Source organism: Daldinia caldariorum, assembly GCF_022478825.1.
Source record: "Daldinia caldariorum strain CBS 122874 unplaced genomic scaffold F4812scaffold_28, whole genome shotgun sequence".
NCBI classification, from domain to species: Eukaryota; Fungi; Ascomycota; class Sordariomycetes; order Xylariales; family Hypoxylaceae; genus Daldinia; species Daldinia caldariorum.
Genome location: NW_025953064.1, coordinates 248243 through 262446, shown reverse-complemented (window position 1 = coordinate 262446; position 14204 = coordinate 248243). Strand labels below are relative to the sequence as shown.

General features: G+C 46.6%; 3 protein-coding genes across 3 annotated transcripts; 2 read left to right on the top strand and 1 right to left on the bottom strand.

Moving 5' to 3' along the window:
- Positions 1–648: 648 nt before the first annotated feature.
- F4812DRAFT_252100 (uncharacterized protein) lies at positions 649–2896 on the top strand. Its single transcript, XM_047930744.1, has 2 exons — positions 649–1459; positions 1516–2896. Exons 1-2 carry the CDS (start codon positions 1102–1104, stop codon positions 2676–2678), a joined length of 1521 nt encoding a protein of 506 aa, XP_047785658.1. The 5' UTR covers positions 649–1101; the 3' UTR covers positions 2679–2896.
- A 2483-nt stretch (positions 2897–5379) lies between these two features.
- Positions 5380–9228, bottom strand: F4812DRAFT_252086 (uncharacterized protein). Its single transcript, XM_047930743.1, has 3 exons — positions 8146–9228; positions 7933–8028; positions 5380–7856 (listed from the first exon to the last, which is right to left on the bottom strand). The coding sequence occupies exons 1-3, from the start codon at positions 8611–8613 to the stop codon at positions 5724–5726; spliced, it is 2697 nt and encodes an 898-aa protein (XP_047785657.1). The 5' UTR covers positions 8614–9228; the 3' UTR covers positions 5380–5723.
- A 1455-nt stretch (positions 9229–10683) lies between these two features.
- On the top strand, positions 10684–12225 carry F4812DRAFT_252076 (uncharacterized protein). Its single transcript, XM_047930742.1, has one exon. It carries the CDS (start codon positions 11062–11064, stop codon positions 11977–11979), a length of 918 nt encoding a protein of 305 aa, XP_047785656.1. The 5' UTR covers positions 10684–11061; the 3' UTR covers positions 11980–12225.
- Positions 12226–14204: the final 1979 nt, after the last annotated feature.

Genomic DNA, 14204 nt, shown 5'->3' with positions numbered 1-14204 from the left:
CAGCTGTATCATAGGGTGATTACGCTAAAAATTAAGTACCTATTAAACATGCCGACACGGCGCTAATACTTACCTAGGTAGCCTATCTGCGTACATACCTAAGGTACCTAGGTATCTTAGGTAGAAGGATACATGAGGATCCATGAGCAAATGCGTGTGGATAGCAGGGTTATCTACTTCCTGCTTTGTACATACTATGTACATGTATTTCTGCTTTATACCTCAGCTTTATTCGAACCTTGTCACACTCTCTGTGTAGCCATCCAATTTCTTTCAGGCAGCAATATCAGTTATGATTTGAGCAAGCTAGCAAGAGCACTTCCTATCTGCTACCCTCTTCTTTCTTGTAAGCCTCCTTGTAAGCCATGAGTTTCCCTAGATTATTGGATTCGGTGCACCGATACTTGTGCTAGCACGTGCACAAAAGAAGCAGTGCTTCATAATCGTAATAATCATATCACCTAAGGAATCATCTATGTCTGGACTTATATATCAGTGTATTACATGCATGCTCATGCTATCTAGGGTATAGGTAGTTACCTTAGTAGGATACCAGGTACCCACATCGATTTGCCTAATGCACGTTATAACTACTGCACCAGGCAATGTTACCCTTGTTACCTAAAAGAGTGACCGACTACCTATGTAAGTTGCTAAGGAGAGGCAAGGCTGGCTCATGGCATCTTACCTTAAACTCTTATTAAAGTAAATATATGAATAGTATGCGATTTATATTTATATTTGTCCCATCGTTGACCAACAAATAAATTCGGCATTTAGTAGCAAAAATAAAGCCCTGATCATTATAGCTATCGTCAAACCCCTAAACAATCCTCTTACCTTAGGTAGGTATTTCCCAATATTAACGGAATAGGAAAAGAGAGGCTTGTTAGTCAGCACGCATTAGAGGTACTTTCTCATCTCTCAATCTTCACACATATCCACGCATATCTTCAGGCATGTTAATCTGAGGCATTCACAGCTCACCTTAACAACAGCTTATGCCTTCCACTTTTATCAAAATATATCTTCCTGCACATTTCCATCATTAATTTTTCTTTCATCTGCTTTTACTTTTACAACCTCGTCAACTACTTAAAAATGGAACCTCAAGACCAAATTGCTCCCCCAAATCAGCAAACTATTCCAACTGAACCTCAAGTCCCTCACCCGAATCAACCAATTCATGATGGGATAATATCCGGACAAGGTCAACAACAACAACTACCGATACCGACTTCCGGGATGCCTTTATCATCTGACAACTCGATGACTGAAAATGGTCTCCCTATATTTCCTAATCCAGACGATACCTTTGCTGCGCTCCAGCAAACGGTCTTCAATAATGGTAATTTCACTAATCCCGGGTTGATGATACCTCCGAATCAACCACATATTATACCCGGTTTCAACAACCCCGTTATACCTCAGCCAACCAACGGCAATGCTCTAACCGCAGGTAAGACGACAGCTCATTTTATTGCTGCTTAAATTCTCATCTAACCCTACTGTCAGATGATATCGCCTTATATGATCGCCAACTGCGATTATGGGGCATGGAAGCGCAACAAAAGATACAGAGCGCCAATGTTGTTCTGATCACTATGAAGGCTCTCGCCAACGAGATTGCCAAAAACCTAGTCCTAGCTGGTATCGGCTCTTTAACCGTTGTCGATGATCAAGTAGTCACCGAGGCCGATCTTGGATCGCAATTCTTCCTCACCGAGGAAAACGTCGGTCAAAACCGAGCTGAAGCCGCCGTCGGTAGAATCCAGAAGCTGAATCCCCGAGTCAAGGTCATCGCGGATTCTGGGAGCATTATGACCAAGGGCGCATCGTTTTTCGGCGGTTTCGATATCGTCATCGCAACGGATCTTAGCCCTACAGTACTCGCCTTCATCAACACCGCCACTCGTCTCCATAACCGCCAGTTTTATGCTGCTGGCACTTATGGCTTCTACGGTTACATATTCTGCGACCTAATCGAGCACGATTACGTCCTTCAGCGAGACAAGCCCAATGTACCCACGGCTGTAGGACCGGAGACCCGGACTCGCAGCGTTATTAAAGTGGAAAGCGAAAAGGAAGGCGGTAAAACTATCGAGAAGGTGCAAAAGCGCGAATTATACTCTACCTGGGATCTCGCGTCCGAGACGAGCTTACTGCCTCCCGAGTACCTGAAATCCAAACGCCGCCTCAAAGCCGTCTCCCCAGCCCTATCCTGTCTGCGCGCTTTATGGGCCTTCCAACAAACCCACAACGACCGCTTCCCTGAGCACAACAAGCAGGACCTAGAAGCCTTCACCAGGTCCGCCACGCATAGCCACCAATTACTGTCTCTCCCCACCGAGACCCTCCGCTCCGAGTTCCTGCGCAGTTTCCTGCAGAACGTGGGCAGCGAGATCGCGCCCGTGACCGCGATCCTGGGTGGCCAGCTCGCGCAGGACGTCATCAACGTCCGCGGGCAGCGCCAGCAGCCTATCCAGAACATGGTCGTGTTCGACGGCGACAAGATGGAGGCCGAGATGTATCCGCTCCATCCCGAGGGCAATCTCGGTAGGGCGCAGCTCGAACTATCGACGGCGCCCGGAATGATGCCGCTTGGTCACCTCGATGCTTCGCAGATGCTTCCCATGGACCCGGCGGCTATGATGATGGTACCTGCACCTGGCGTGTGACGGGGTAGATGACGTGTAGGTGAAATCTACGCAATAGGGGCGAGGCGAGGTTTCCTTGCGTTTGGACACAGTAGGGGCGGTCGAATCCCGCGCGTTTTTCAGAGTTGGCATAGCAGATTTTCTTTACGCTTTCCGGATTCCAGCTGATGATCCGGTTCGATTATTTCCATTTATCTGCCTGGGAATTAGCAGGCGGATTTCCGATAAGATATTCATCTTGTCTCTTTTTTTCTTCTTTTTTTTTTTTGCGAGAGTCTAAAAAAGAACGGAGGGGAGAGGAGAAAAGAAAAGAGAGTGCTCCGATAAGAGCTGTGGACAATGGTCGATCTATTGCCCACTGGTGCTTTGCCTTTGTCGTCGTGTAGTTACGATGGTATACGAAAAAAAAAAAAAACACTAAAAAAAAACTACCTAGGCACTTAAGCTCTAGGTAACCTACCTAGCTAGATGAGAGTAAGAAGGGAAGAAAAAGAGACAAGAGGGAGAAAACGCAGGCGGTACTGTACGATAAATAATAAGGCGGCCGTGCCATCTGAGATGCTTTGCGAATCTACTACATCGGTTGTCTTCTTCTTCTTCTAAGTACTCCAAGTTGGCCGACAGACATTTGCCGTAACGACCGGTATCTGACATACCTCTCATATGAGGTAGGTTAGGTTAGGTTACGTACGTACGTAAATCATGCAGGGTTGCCATCTACTTAAGCTTGCGCGTACCTAAAGTTAGGTATGTTAGACATACCTTTGGTACCTACCTAGGTATCTAGGTACCTGACCTACCTAATTTAATAGATTAGGTAGATGGATGTGGCTTCGTATATATATATCCGGACTAACCTCGTGACCTAACTGGTGCTTCTCCACGGGTGAAAGGGGGTATGTCGGACGTGCTGTTTCTTGTGGAAGGTATTGCTGGTGATACGATTGTTAGTTTAGTTATTAGTTTAGGTATATAGGTAGGCGAGCTTAGATGCCCTACTACTATTATTACTGTTACTTACTACTACTGTTACTACCACTACTGCTGCTGCTACTGGGCTTTATTCATACGTGTAGTGTAGAGCAAGCCCATCTAAAAGCCTACCTCAGACAAGCATCACAACCACCTCCGTCTACGAGGATTTTCAGACAAGCAACACTGCCAATAAAGATTAGATACTAGGTAGGTACCTTACCGTCGTGGTGGGGGTTGATTTAACGGTATATATACCAGCTTAATATATCGAATCGTATATATATGGCTTATAATAATGAACGGCTTAAATTTATCAACGTATCCATGTTTCCACGATTCATTAGTTGAATGGTATCCTTACGACTCCCCCGCCTAACGTTATAAATTTGTAATACGTACACCTTTTAGAGCCATATAGATACGGCTTAATTGAATTGAGCGGTATGCTTACAGCTCAAAAACCCTGAGCCGCTCAAAATTCAAGAGGCTCAATCAAATAAGCTTACACGTTACGAGTCAATTGACTAGATTCAATTGACTAGATTCATTTCATTCAATTGATTCAGTATGTGTGGCCTTGCATACGGCCTTGTATGTGGTCTTGTATGTGGTGGTGGTGGTGGTAGGTGCGAAGCTGCCTATTAGATGCATATATACCCCAATAAGGATATCACACCTACGCGCGTAACGTAATATCTAACGTAAACCTTTCGTAGTCATTGGTCTATTTGAAAAGTGCCTGTAGCCTGTAATATAATCTTGTAACTTGTGTAAAAAAAATAATAATAATATGATAAAAAAAAAAGTATTACATCATTCAATTAATATGGTTGCACCATACAATTGAAATAGTACGGTACTTCCTTTTTCACATATGCTTGTAAACCATATGAACGGCTCGAATTTTTAAGCGGCTCAGCCATTTTAAGCCGTACATATACGGCAGAATAATTTTTAAACTGCTCAAATGGGTTTAACGTTTAGAAATATAAGCGCGATGTTTTCCATTTACGGTATAGAGCGTTTCAATTTTTTGAGTTGTATATAAGCGGTATATATACGGTTTAAGAAACCCCCAAGACGCTAAGGTATGAGATTATTAAGGTATTTATTTACTATTGCGGCATTGAGACTATGTGCCAGCAAGATTCCATCCGATCCATCAATCTGTCTATACAAGAAGTCGCTCGCGCCTTTTCTCTGTATCCATTCGCTTGTCCTTCCCTCACCTCCTTCTCCTCCCCCGTTTTCTCCTCCAAGGGGAATCATACCATATTAACCAACCGACGGACCAAAACCTCCAACCTCCAACTGATTATAATGCAAACCCTCTCCTTTCCCTCTCCCTGTCTCCCCCTCTCTCTTCTATCGCGCAACCAGGTGGAATCCCCCAATCTGTGTTAGATACACAAGATATCGGTATGTATTTAAAACAAAGTTGTCGAGGAAAAAAAAAAAACAAAAAAAAACCACACAATGGCGAAAAAAATTCGATCCTTATTCCTGAACTCCAAATTTTTATGCAATGCTTTCTTTGGGGATGGTAAGGGAAAAGGCCCCCGGATATGCAATTCCCTTGTTCCAAATGCAGCCTGCCTGCCTGTCCGCCTGCCTTTTGCCTGTCCGGCGCCAATGCTGTATGTGTGTGGTATATAACCAAGTTTGATTGATGATGATAATGCAACGTCGAGGAATGCAAAAGTTCGTAATAGTGGCAAAATAGAATAGATGCCAAAACGCCAAGTTGTATGCGTGAGAAGGAGGTAATATGTATGCGGCGGGAGGTAGGTAGGTCGTATGTAATAATGTCGTGTAATAATCAATAAGGAATTTAATGGTTTTTTTTTTCTCGTATCCACTGCTCTATCATGCAGATTACTCGTTCCCCTTGTTGTATGGGGTTTCGGTTCGTAAATATGTAGGAGGTAGGTTTTGGTCGAAATATGTACATAGACCGACCGAGAATGAGGAGCCCTAGTTTCGCTCCGAGGCGCTCCATTTGCTGATGTAGGGTTGTATCATGCTGTGAAACAATAGTGGTCAACACGACGGTCTTACAATACTCTTACAATAGTCGTCTTCGGTTGAGACCTACTTTGGAGATTCCTTCTCCTCAGAGTCCTCCTTCTTCACACTCCTGTTTCGACTCTTGGAAACGTTGTTAACGTTCCAGCCTCTGATAGTCGTAGGCCCGGTTCGCGGAGGAGGCTCGTTGGCTCGGTAATCCTTGATAGCCTCCTTATGGTCGTAGTGCGCGAGCCTCAACTCCGTGCCGCCGTTGGAAGGCCAGGGCCGGTTGTGGGGGATTGGTGCAGCAGCGATCTTACGGTACTTTCCATTGCTGTTACCGTTCGATGACGAAGCACCCTTACCACGGGGCGTATGCGCGGGGGACGAAGGAGATGTTAGAGGCGGGCCAGTCGGCGATGTCGAAGGCACAGGGATGTCCATCTGTGTTGAAAGAGGAGCTAGGTGTGGTTGGGTCTGCAGGGGAGGCGACATTTCAATAGGATAAGCAGACATATGGGGAGGTATGTGCGGCTGGTTTAGCAACATACCGGACCCGGACATAGGCGGGCCTTGCTGAACAGGCATCGGCATTAGGGTCGACTCGCGATGGAAGCTCAGGCCCTGGTGGAAGGGTCGTGACGGTGCGGGCGCGAAGAAAGCCCCCGAATTAGAGTGGATTAGGCCACGGGGAGAATCGAACTCTTGCGCCCGATGAATAGATTGAGGTAAATGTGGCTGAGATATGTTCAACCCCTTTCCCAGGCTATCTGACCTGTTGGGTCGTAGGGGAGGTAGAATAGGGGTATCCCTTACGCTGCTCTGTGTTGAAAATGGGATTCTAGGGGGCGTGGGTTGCTGTGGTACTTCCATTACTGCGGTAGGAGCGGGTGCGGGCGCGATATGTGCGAACGACGAGGTGGGATTCAACGCGGTCCGTAGGAATACATTCGGGGGAGGCGGAGCCTGAGTAGGCATGCTGAGAAGACGAGGGTCGATCATAGAAGAATCGCCCGCGAGCATAACCTCTATCTCCCGCTGTCGTAGTATTTCTTGTTGCAACCGCTGATAATGGGCTATCTTCAAGGCAGTGTTCGCCAAGATAGAAAGTGGGATAAGACTAGGCTCCAAATATTGTTCCGAGCGAGTAGAGATCGGCTTCGGTTCCGCACCCTTAAATACGTCTCTCACGGCATCATAAGGGCGAGAGGGTCGTGTAGTTGAAGACGGCTGTGTAGCCTTGCCAGCATGCGAAACTTCGGCAGCCTGGAGAAGAAGAGACACACGGTCCCTGTAGGTAGAGACATCTACTAACTGGGCCGAGGGGGTAGCATCAGAGGACATAGTAAGTCTCTCGCGGACTCTGCGTTCTCTTTCCCGCATTTCATCGGTGACAATTTCCTCGGGGTCAAGTTCTTCCTCTTCGCAAAACTTCTGAAGCATTCCTGACATGGAGCCCTTTATTCTATCCTCCTTCAACATCATGTCCATCTTCATAGGTCTAGTAGAGCGAGATGCATGGATGGTTGTGTGGTTGTCAGGTACGAACACTACGGGCCGAGTTCCATCAACTTGCTCGTGGTTGTATTCCGGCTCGTTTGTGGAGCTGGGAAGGAACATGCCATACTTCGGATGTAGCCCGTGCTTCTTTACAAGTTCTGGGTCTAGGGTATCTTCCGTATAGTCTCGGGCATCATAGTCCTTGACTGTGTGGTCCCAATGCCAGGTGTTGGAATTAGGCGTGTCGAGGAATATGCCTCTAACCGCGCGGGTAGCTTTCCGGGTTGAGTCATTGGTAGAATCACGGAAGCCTATCTCGTTGTCGTCAAACTGGAATAATGGTGGAACGATAAATCTGTTCCGAGGGCTCTTTACCCGTTTATTGACGCTGCGGACACCATACTCATCGGGATCACCTGCACCGGCAGGAAGGTCAGGGTAGTTTTTGCCTGAAACGGTAACTTCCTGCTCATCAGGCGGCGTGGGCGTGGCAACATTAGACTCCGGGACACCATCGGGCTGTTGCTCCGAAGCGAGAAGGCCATCAGTATGTCGGGGTTTCTTGGAGTCGGATTGGCCATTAGACTGATCTTCCGCTTTCCGCTTAGTAACGGCCTTTCCTTTGCGGCTCTTGGCACAGGCGGCGGCATCATCAGATTGATCCGTGAAGGAGACGTAAGGTATATGGTCAACATATTGATAAGTCAAGTCAAGCGTCTGGGCGGGCTTGTTAATATTAGTTAGGAAATTGAAACGGAGATAAGGCGAAGAAACCATATCCTAATTTACTCACATCGATAGCTTGACCTTCCCGGTGGAGTTCTGTAAGAATACTGGCGCGGTTCTCTGCGCCGTCGTAGAATTCTTCGGTTTCGTACTCGAACGAGTCCTGATGCGAGTGTAAGTAAAGTATAAAGTAAAGCGGGGTGATTTCGAAATAGGAATAAAAATTAAATAGAAGTAGAAGTAGAAATGGAAATAGAAGTGGAAGTGGAATAGCTCTTACGATAAAGCTTTTATGGGTGCAGATGCAACCAAGCTCGTATTCATGTTCTGCCATCTCGTCTTGGATGTAGTGTTCTAGGTCAGCAGCCTCGAGTGCATTCTGGAGCTGTTGGTCTAGTTGTTTCTGAACGGCGTAGTATTCAGGCACACCCTTATGGCCATCCCTCGATGTTAGCAGGTTCTTGATGTTTTGATCAGCTATCTCATCAAGAGCCGGCTTGACAGACAGAGCAACTTGTGAGTAGACATCTCGAAGTTCTCGCTGGCGTTCATAAGCAGCCTGAACGCGTGGATCACTGTAGACTTTCTTCTGGCCTCTTCCCTTACTACGAGCACCACCTTTCTTGGCGGCTGTCTTGCGTCCGGATCGCTTGCTAACACCATTCGTGGGGGCTTTCTTGGTGGTGTTGACGGTGGCGCCGGTAGTAGCTTTTCCCTTAGCGGGGCTCGCCTTGGGGGCACTACCCATGGTGGAAAGAAGAGAGTAAAAAAATAAAATAAAATGAAGAAGTCGAAAGCGTGTGATGATGATTGATATTAATTAGATGGATTGGGGGACTAGAAGTGTGTAAGACGTGCTGAAGACGTGTAAGAGTTTGGAAGGATGCGTGAAATTCGTTAGGGGTTGAATTACACAGAAATTTAAAGGTAATGCAGGCTGCTTCGCAGTTTTGCAGATAGAATAGAAGAAAAATTTACTTCCTGCGTCTCGATGTACAGTTGTAGGAGTTGCAGGTGAATTGAAAAATTCCTTGTCAAAAAGTGATGTTGTAATATGTTGTTTGCGTGTTCAGAGAGAGAGAGGTGTCGTGTCGATGGTAGAAAAAACGAAGGCGGAAAAGCGTCTAGTCCAAGTACTTCGTAGCTTTGACCAAAAAACAAATTAAGTCCGCAGCCTGTAGGAGAAAGGAAAAGAAAAAAAAAACAAGGAACGAACTAGAGGTAGAATCGAGAATAAAGTTTGTCGAATTAGGCCCATTCGATATCTGAATTATTTTCCAAGGCGTCGAGGTCGTGGCAATAGGAACCTATCCCGAAAAGCTCACTTTCATATCACTATGAGATTTTCTTCTCCCGGTGCCAGTGCCAGTCCCAGTCCCAGCACAATTAAACAGCAAGACTAATAATCCTTGACTTCCCTATGCAGTCAAGTCCCTGCGCTGTCTAGATGCGCTTGTCCCTCTGCGGCAGCCTAAATAGGTTCTGATTGGTCCGGAGAAACCCCTGACCCGCTTCCGCTTTTGGCTCAGAAGGTTTAGGGACCTTTTTACCCTTAGAAGTGCCTTGAAATCTACAAAACCAGCCACTTGTAAACCGCCTTAGATATGAACATTGGAGTATGTTAATTTTTTGGTAGAACCGGGATAAAATGTTATACTACCTAAGGAACCTAAGGTACTGTAGATCTGATCTGAAACATTAGACCCTTAAAGCTGGAAGACGATCCACGCAACGCAGCGGAGCTCTTGTCGGCTGTACAGATGTATCCGTGTACTCCTAATGGCTGGTTCTTTTTTGTTTTTTTCTTCGTCTGCCACTTATATTCACCAACCGTACCCTACTTTCTTCACCGCTAGCCAACGCCGAAGCAGGTATACGTGTATATAATCGATCTCGGTATCGCGTAGGTACGTTAGTATAGTGACTAGCTGGCCCTATTCTCTGAATAAGATTTGGCATACGTGTAGTCGGTCATTAGGGTTACCACAGCCCCCCTTCGAATATGTAGATCATAGCAAGGCCGAGAACTTTATTAAGCCTCGAGTTATTGTTTATAATGTTTATATTGTTTGTTTATTTGTTTGTTTGTTTACCATCATTTAGAGCAGCTTCCGCGTTATATGTAAAACTTAATCTCGGACTTATACGCTAATAGCTTCCTCTCGGATATACTCCCTATGATGGTGTCTTCAAATGTGTTTGATCTAAAGATTAGGTAAGTGTGTCCTTCTTCTGCTACGCACGGCGCATATGTACCTTCTAACAGTATCAGCCTTCCCAATGGTATTACTACCTAGTGTTGCCAACTTGCAGCTAGGTACGCCGGATTTACGTTCACTCCTGATCGTAAGATTTGAATTAGATGATTATCTTACTCAGGCGACCTAACCAATAACTTAGGTACCGGGTAGCTATTAAAGTTGTATCTTAGGTACCTATCCACTATCTGATGTAAGGCTCTATAATAAGCATTATACATGTACGTAATGGCCAAAACATTGCTGTACGTCTAAAGTCTTTCTTATTTATGTAAGCCAAGATAGTATATAAGTACAAGCGCCTTACGCGGGAACCTCGGATTATAAGTTACCTACCTGTAGGTATCTATCTAAAATAGGAATGGCTCGTTTTCCTGCAGATACCTGGATTAGGTACATATGTACGTGTAGCCCGTCAGTGACGTACCGCATGGTACCTTAGCTATATGTCAGTAATATGACGTCTCATTGGTCCAAGAATAAATGACCCCCGTCCATCTTTAAATCCCCGGAATTCCTATATTAAGACTAGCCCGGTTTTTTCTCTGCTTCGTCCCGCCAGCCCGCGAATGGGGGACCTTAGCCGCAAAAGAAAGTGGGATGGCACATAATGTCCCGCGGTTTGTGAGCCACTGATTTTTTTTTCCTTTCCCTCCGAGCTACAGCTCAACCTCAACCCGACATCACCTCACCTCACCTAGCCTCACCTCGCCTTACATCGCCTTATAACCCGACTTACGTATACCTAGGTCCTATTACCTCACACCTGCGAGTCCCACGCCACATTTACATGACAGTAATTACTACATAATCTCATTGGTCACGACAAATTCGCATTCACTCATTGCGGCAGGTCCGCGTTCGTTGTTCGTACTACGTACACGCGACATCATGCGCCATTAGAGGTAGCTAGCTTAGGGTACAGCAGGAGAATAATAATGGGGAAGCGGAGGAAGGTCGTGCATAATGCTAGACCGGCGCAGAAGCCCGGTGATAGCGGTCAGAAGCCGCAGGGGGTAACAAAGCCGAAACCTCAGAAGCAGAAGCAGAAGCAGAAGCAGAAGCAGAAGCAGAAGCAGAAGCAGAAGCAGCCGCAGCCGCAACGCGACGAGCCGACGATACCCTTCGCGCCCGAAGACAAGATCCTGCTGGTGGGCGACGGCGACCTCAGCTTCGCGGCCTCCCTGGTCGAGCACCACTACTGCGCCGACGTGACGGCCACCGTCCTCGAGAAGACCCTCGAGGAGCTGGTCGAGAAGTATCCGCACGCGGCGGAGAACATCGCCAAGATCGAGGCCGAGGACAGCAGGGTGCTGTTCGGGGTTGACGCCACCAAGATGGCGCCATTCGTCGACAAGAAGAAGGGCAGCAGCAGCGGCGGCGGCAAGGATGACGGCGCCGCGGCGGGTGTGATGGACAGGATCATCTTCAACTTCCCGCACGTGGGCGGGAAGAGCACGGACGTCAACCGACAGGTCCGGTACAACCAAGAGCTGCTGGTCGAGTTCTTCAAGCGCGCGACGCCCTCCCTGGCGCCTGGGGGCACGATCGTCGTCACGCTGTTCGAGGGCGAGCCGTACACGCTGTGGAACATCCGAGACCTTGCTAGGCACACCGGTCTCCAAGTCGAGCGTAGCTTTAAGTTCCAGGCGAGCGCGTATCCGGGCTATCACCACGCCCGCACGCTCGGCGTGGTAAAGAGTAAAAGCGGCGAGGCGGGCGGCGGCTGGAAGGGCGAGGACCGGGCTGCGAGGAGCTATATATTCGTCCGGAAAGACGACGAGGCGAGACCGCGTCCCGGAAGTAGTAAGAAGCGTTCGAGGGCTCAGGATGATGAGTCCTCGGATGATGACTGATGTACAAATTGCATATGAAATACCCCTGTGAATTTGCTTCGGTAATTAGACGATATAATCTTTGGGTTTGAAGTCCCTAAGGCCCTATAACCGTATGTACTCAAAATCCTCGGGGCTATACTAATATTAGATTGACGCCGCTGGTGGTTTAACAGCATTTAGGATTAGAACATCTGTAGTTTGGAATAAGATAGACGTATAGAATTTAACTCTAATATTAAAGACTGCTCTGGTATGAGTGTCAGACGATACTGTCCACTACGATGTTTCAAGGACATTTACCTTGCCACAAACTCCGCAGCATTGCCTCCAGCTTTAAGATTATTTCCCTAGGTAAGCTATTTTCGACGTAATAGTTAGTTTCGAGAGTTGGTCACCTTGACTATCCTAACTAGTACCTTTAGAAATATAATTTTTAGTGGCAAGGACAAAGATAGCTCTATCTATAGGTAACGTAGCACCGTAGATTTGTATTTCATGTACTTCTACCAGTGTGTAAAGTCTATATACAACTACCTACCTAGAAGGTATTGTTTTCTATAGGTTAGGTAGTTCCCTCTTAGATTGAAGTCGTAGCATTTGGAGTTCATATTTGGTAAAAGCCTCTTTAGTATCATCAGTATCTGAGGGTCGTGTTATTAGTGTCTTGGTTAGGTTCTATACAGAATGACACTTCTGGCAACGTCGTGATACGCTGTTGCACAGTCGATATACTACCTATACACTTTGCTTTTAATTAACCCTCATTATTGAGGGTATCACACGCCTGGCTTATATGCCTACGCTGCTGCTGCTCTCGTGGATGTGGATTCTAATTAATACAACCGGGGATACATCCCATGACACTTCTGCACCCAAGGTTCAACAAACCCCCGAGCTTCGTGTATACCGGCTCATGCTATAGGAACGGTGTAACACACTCCCTCCTCGCACTCTAACAATCTTCTTTAATTTAAACGTCGACCGGTATCGTCTCGCGGCTACTATCTACTATCTAGATATATCCATATACACACCAGCGAACCTGAGAAGCCAAGAGCACCACCATCCCGTGTCAGAAGACCAGCTTAGCTTGCCATCCCGCGTTCCCCAGAATTTACAACACCAAAATCGTTCTCTTACATTAGGTAGGTAGGTAAGTATGTACCTATCTATTTAAACAGGCTTGCCGCCGGCGGTTGTACTTGCCCAGATCATATAGACAAGCGGCGCCAAAATAAATTAGGTCACCTACCTCTCTTGTTTTTCGCTCCCGAGCTTCAAAGCTGGAGCCCATACCACTTCAACCTACTACATGAGGTACCTAACCTAGGTATATATATGTATGAGGTACCCAACGTATTAAATCCCCGGTACGAGCCAGGTAGCTACCTAGCTCTCTTCCATCCAATGCGAGCGGCTGCTAAACTTTTCTAGCCTATCACGGCGCCCGGGTTTATATGTCTTGCATGGTTGACGTTTGATATTATCCTATTGGCCGGTTTCCCTGTGATACCTTCGTCCTAACCTAACCTCTCCTCTTACTACCTAGATGTACCTTACCTAACTACTTATACGTAGCCAATCCCATGTATCTATATACCTCCTCTTGTGAAACCCATCCCTCGTCGAACTTCGTGTAGCATTACCTACCCGTGCGCCCCCATATAGGTACCTACACCAGGGGGCCAAGGCGATCTACGAATTTGCGTTTGGGTGTAGTGTGGTGTAAATGTCTTAGTAACAATAATGGAAGACCTCAAAGTTACATCGCATAATGCTAGGTTATGTGAGATATACGAAATGTCGAATGATATATTATATATGGCGTTTTGTGTGGATGCACATTCTAGAAAGGCACGCAGAGAAGAATAGCGCGGTCACCTGGTATTGGGAAAGAATGCTCGGACGGGATGTCCTCATGATGTTTACAGCTGTTTTGAGTGTTCTGGGAGTTGTTGGATATACAACTGTACCTATTGTATATATTTTCGGATAACGGTGATTTTTATATTCCTCTCAACAGTGTACCTTTTGTCCCTACTTATATTTACCTATAAATGTACAACCAACTCAGCCATGCCTACAATACATGCGGTATGTGTCATCCCTTTCCCCTCCATCATAAACACCCCCTATGTAACCAAGAACGCCGCAGGAAATCGTACACGGATAAAAATGGCCTTTGCCAACTGCCAGGAGTAAGGAGGGTTTGATGTAACACCACCCCTGTCAAGAGGGCTGTT

What these genes read in the sequence shown, in the direction of transcription:
- F4812DRAFT_252100 (XM_047930744.1), top strand. Translation starts at nt 1,102, where the DNA reads ATGGAACCTCAAGACCAAATTGCTCCCCCAAATCAGCAAACTATTCCA. An exon ending in CGGCAATGCTCTAACCGCAG is followed by an intron (nt 1,460 to 1,515) that starts GTAAGACGACAG and finishes CCCTACTGTCAG; the next exon opens with ATGATATCGCCTTATATGAT.
- F4812DRAFT_252086 (XM_047930743.1), bottom strand. Translation starts at nt 8,613, where the DNA reads ATGGGTAGTGCCCCCAAGGCGAGCCCCGCTAAGGGAAAAGCTACTACC. An exon ending in GCACCCATAAAAGCTTTATC is followed by an intron (nt 8,029 to 8,145) that starts GTAAGAGCTATT and finishes CACTCGCATCAG; the next exon opens with GACTCGTTCGAGTACGAAAC. An exon ending in GGGAAGGTCAAGCTATCGAT is followed by an intron (nt 7,857 to 7,932) that starts GTGAGTAAATTA and finishes AAGCCCGCCCAG; the next exon opens with ACGCTTGACTTGACTTATCA.
- F4812DRAFT_252076 (XM_047930742.1), top strand. Translation starts at nt 11,062, where the DNA reads ATGGGGAAGCGGAGGAAGGTCGTGCATAATGCTAGACCGGCGCAGAAG.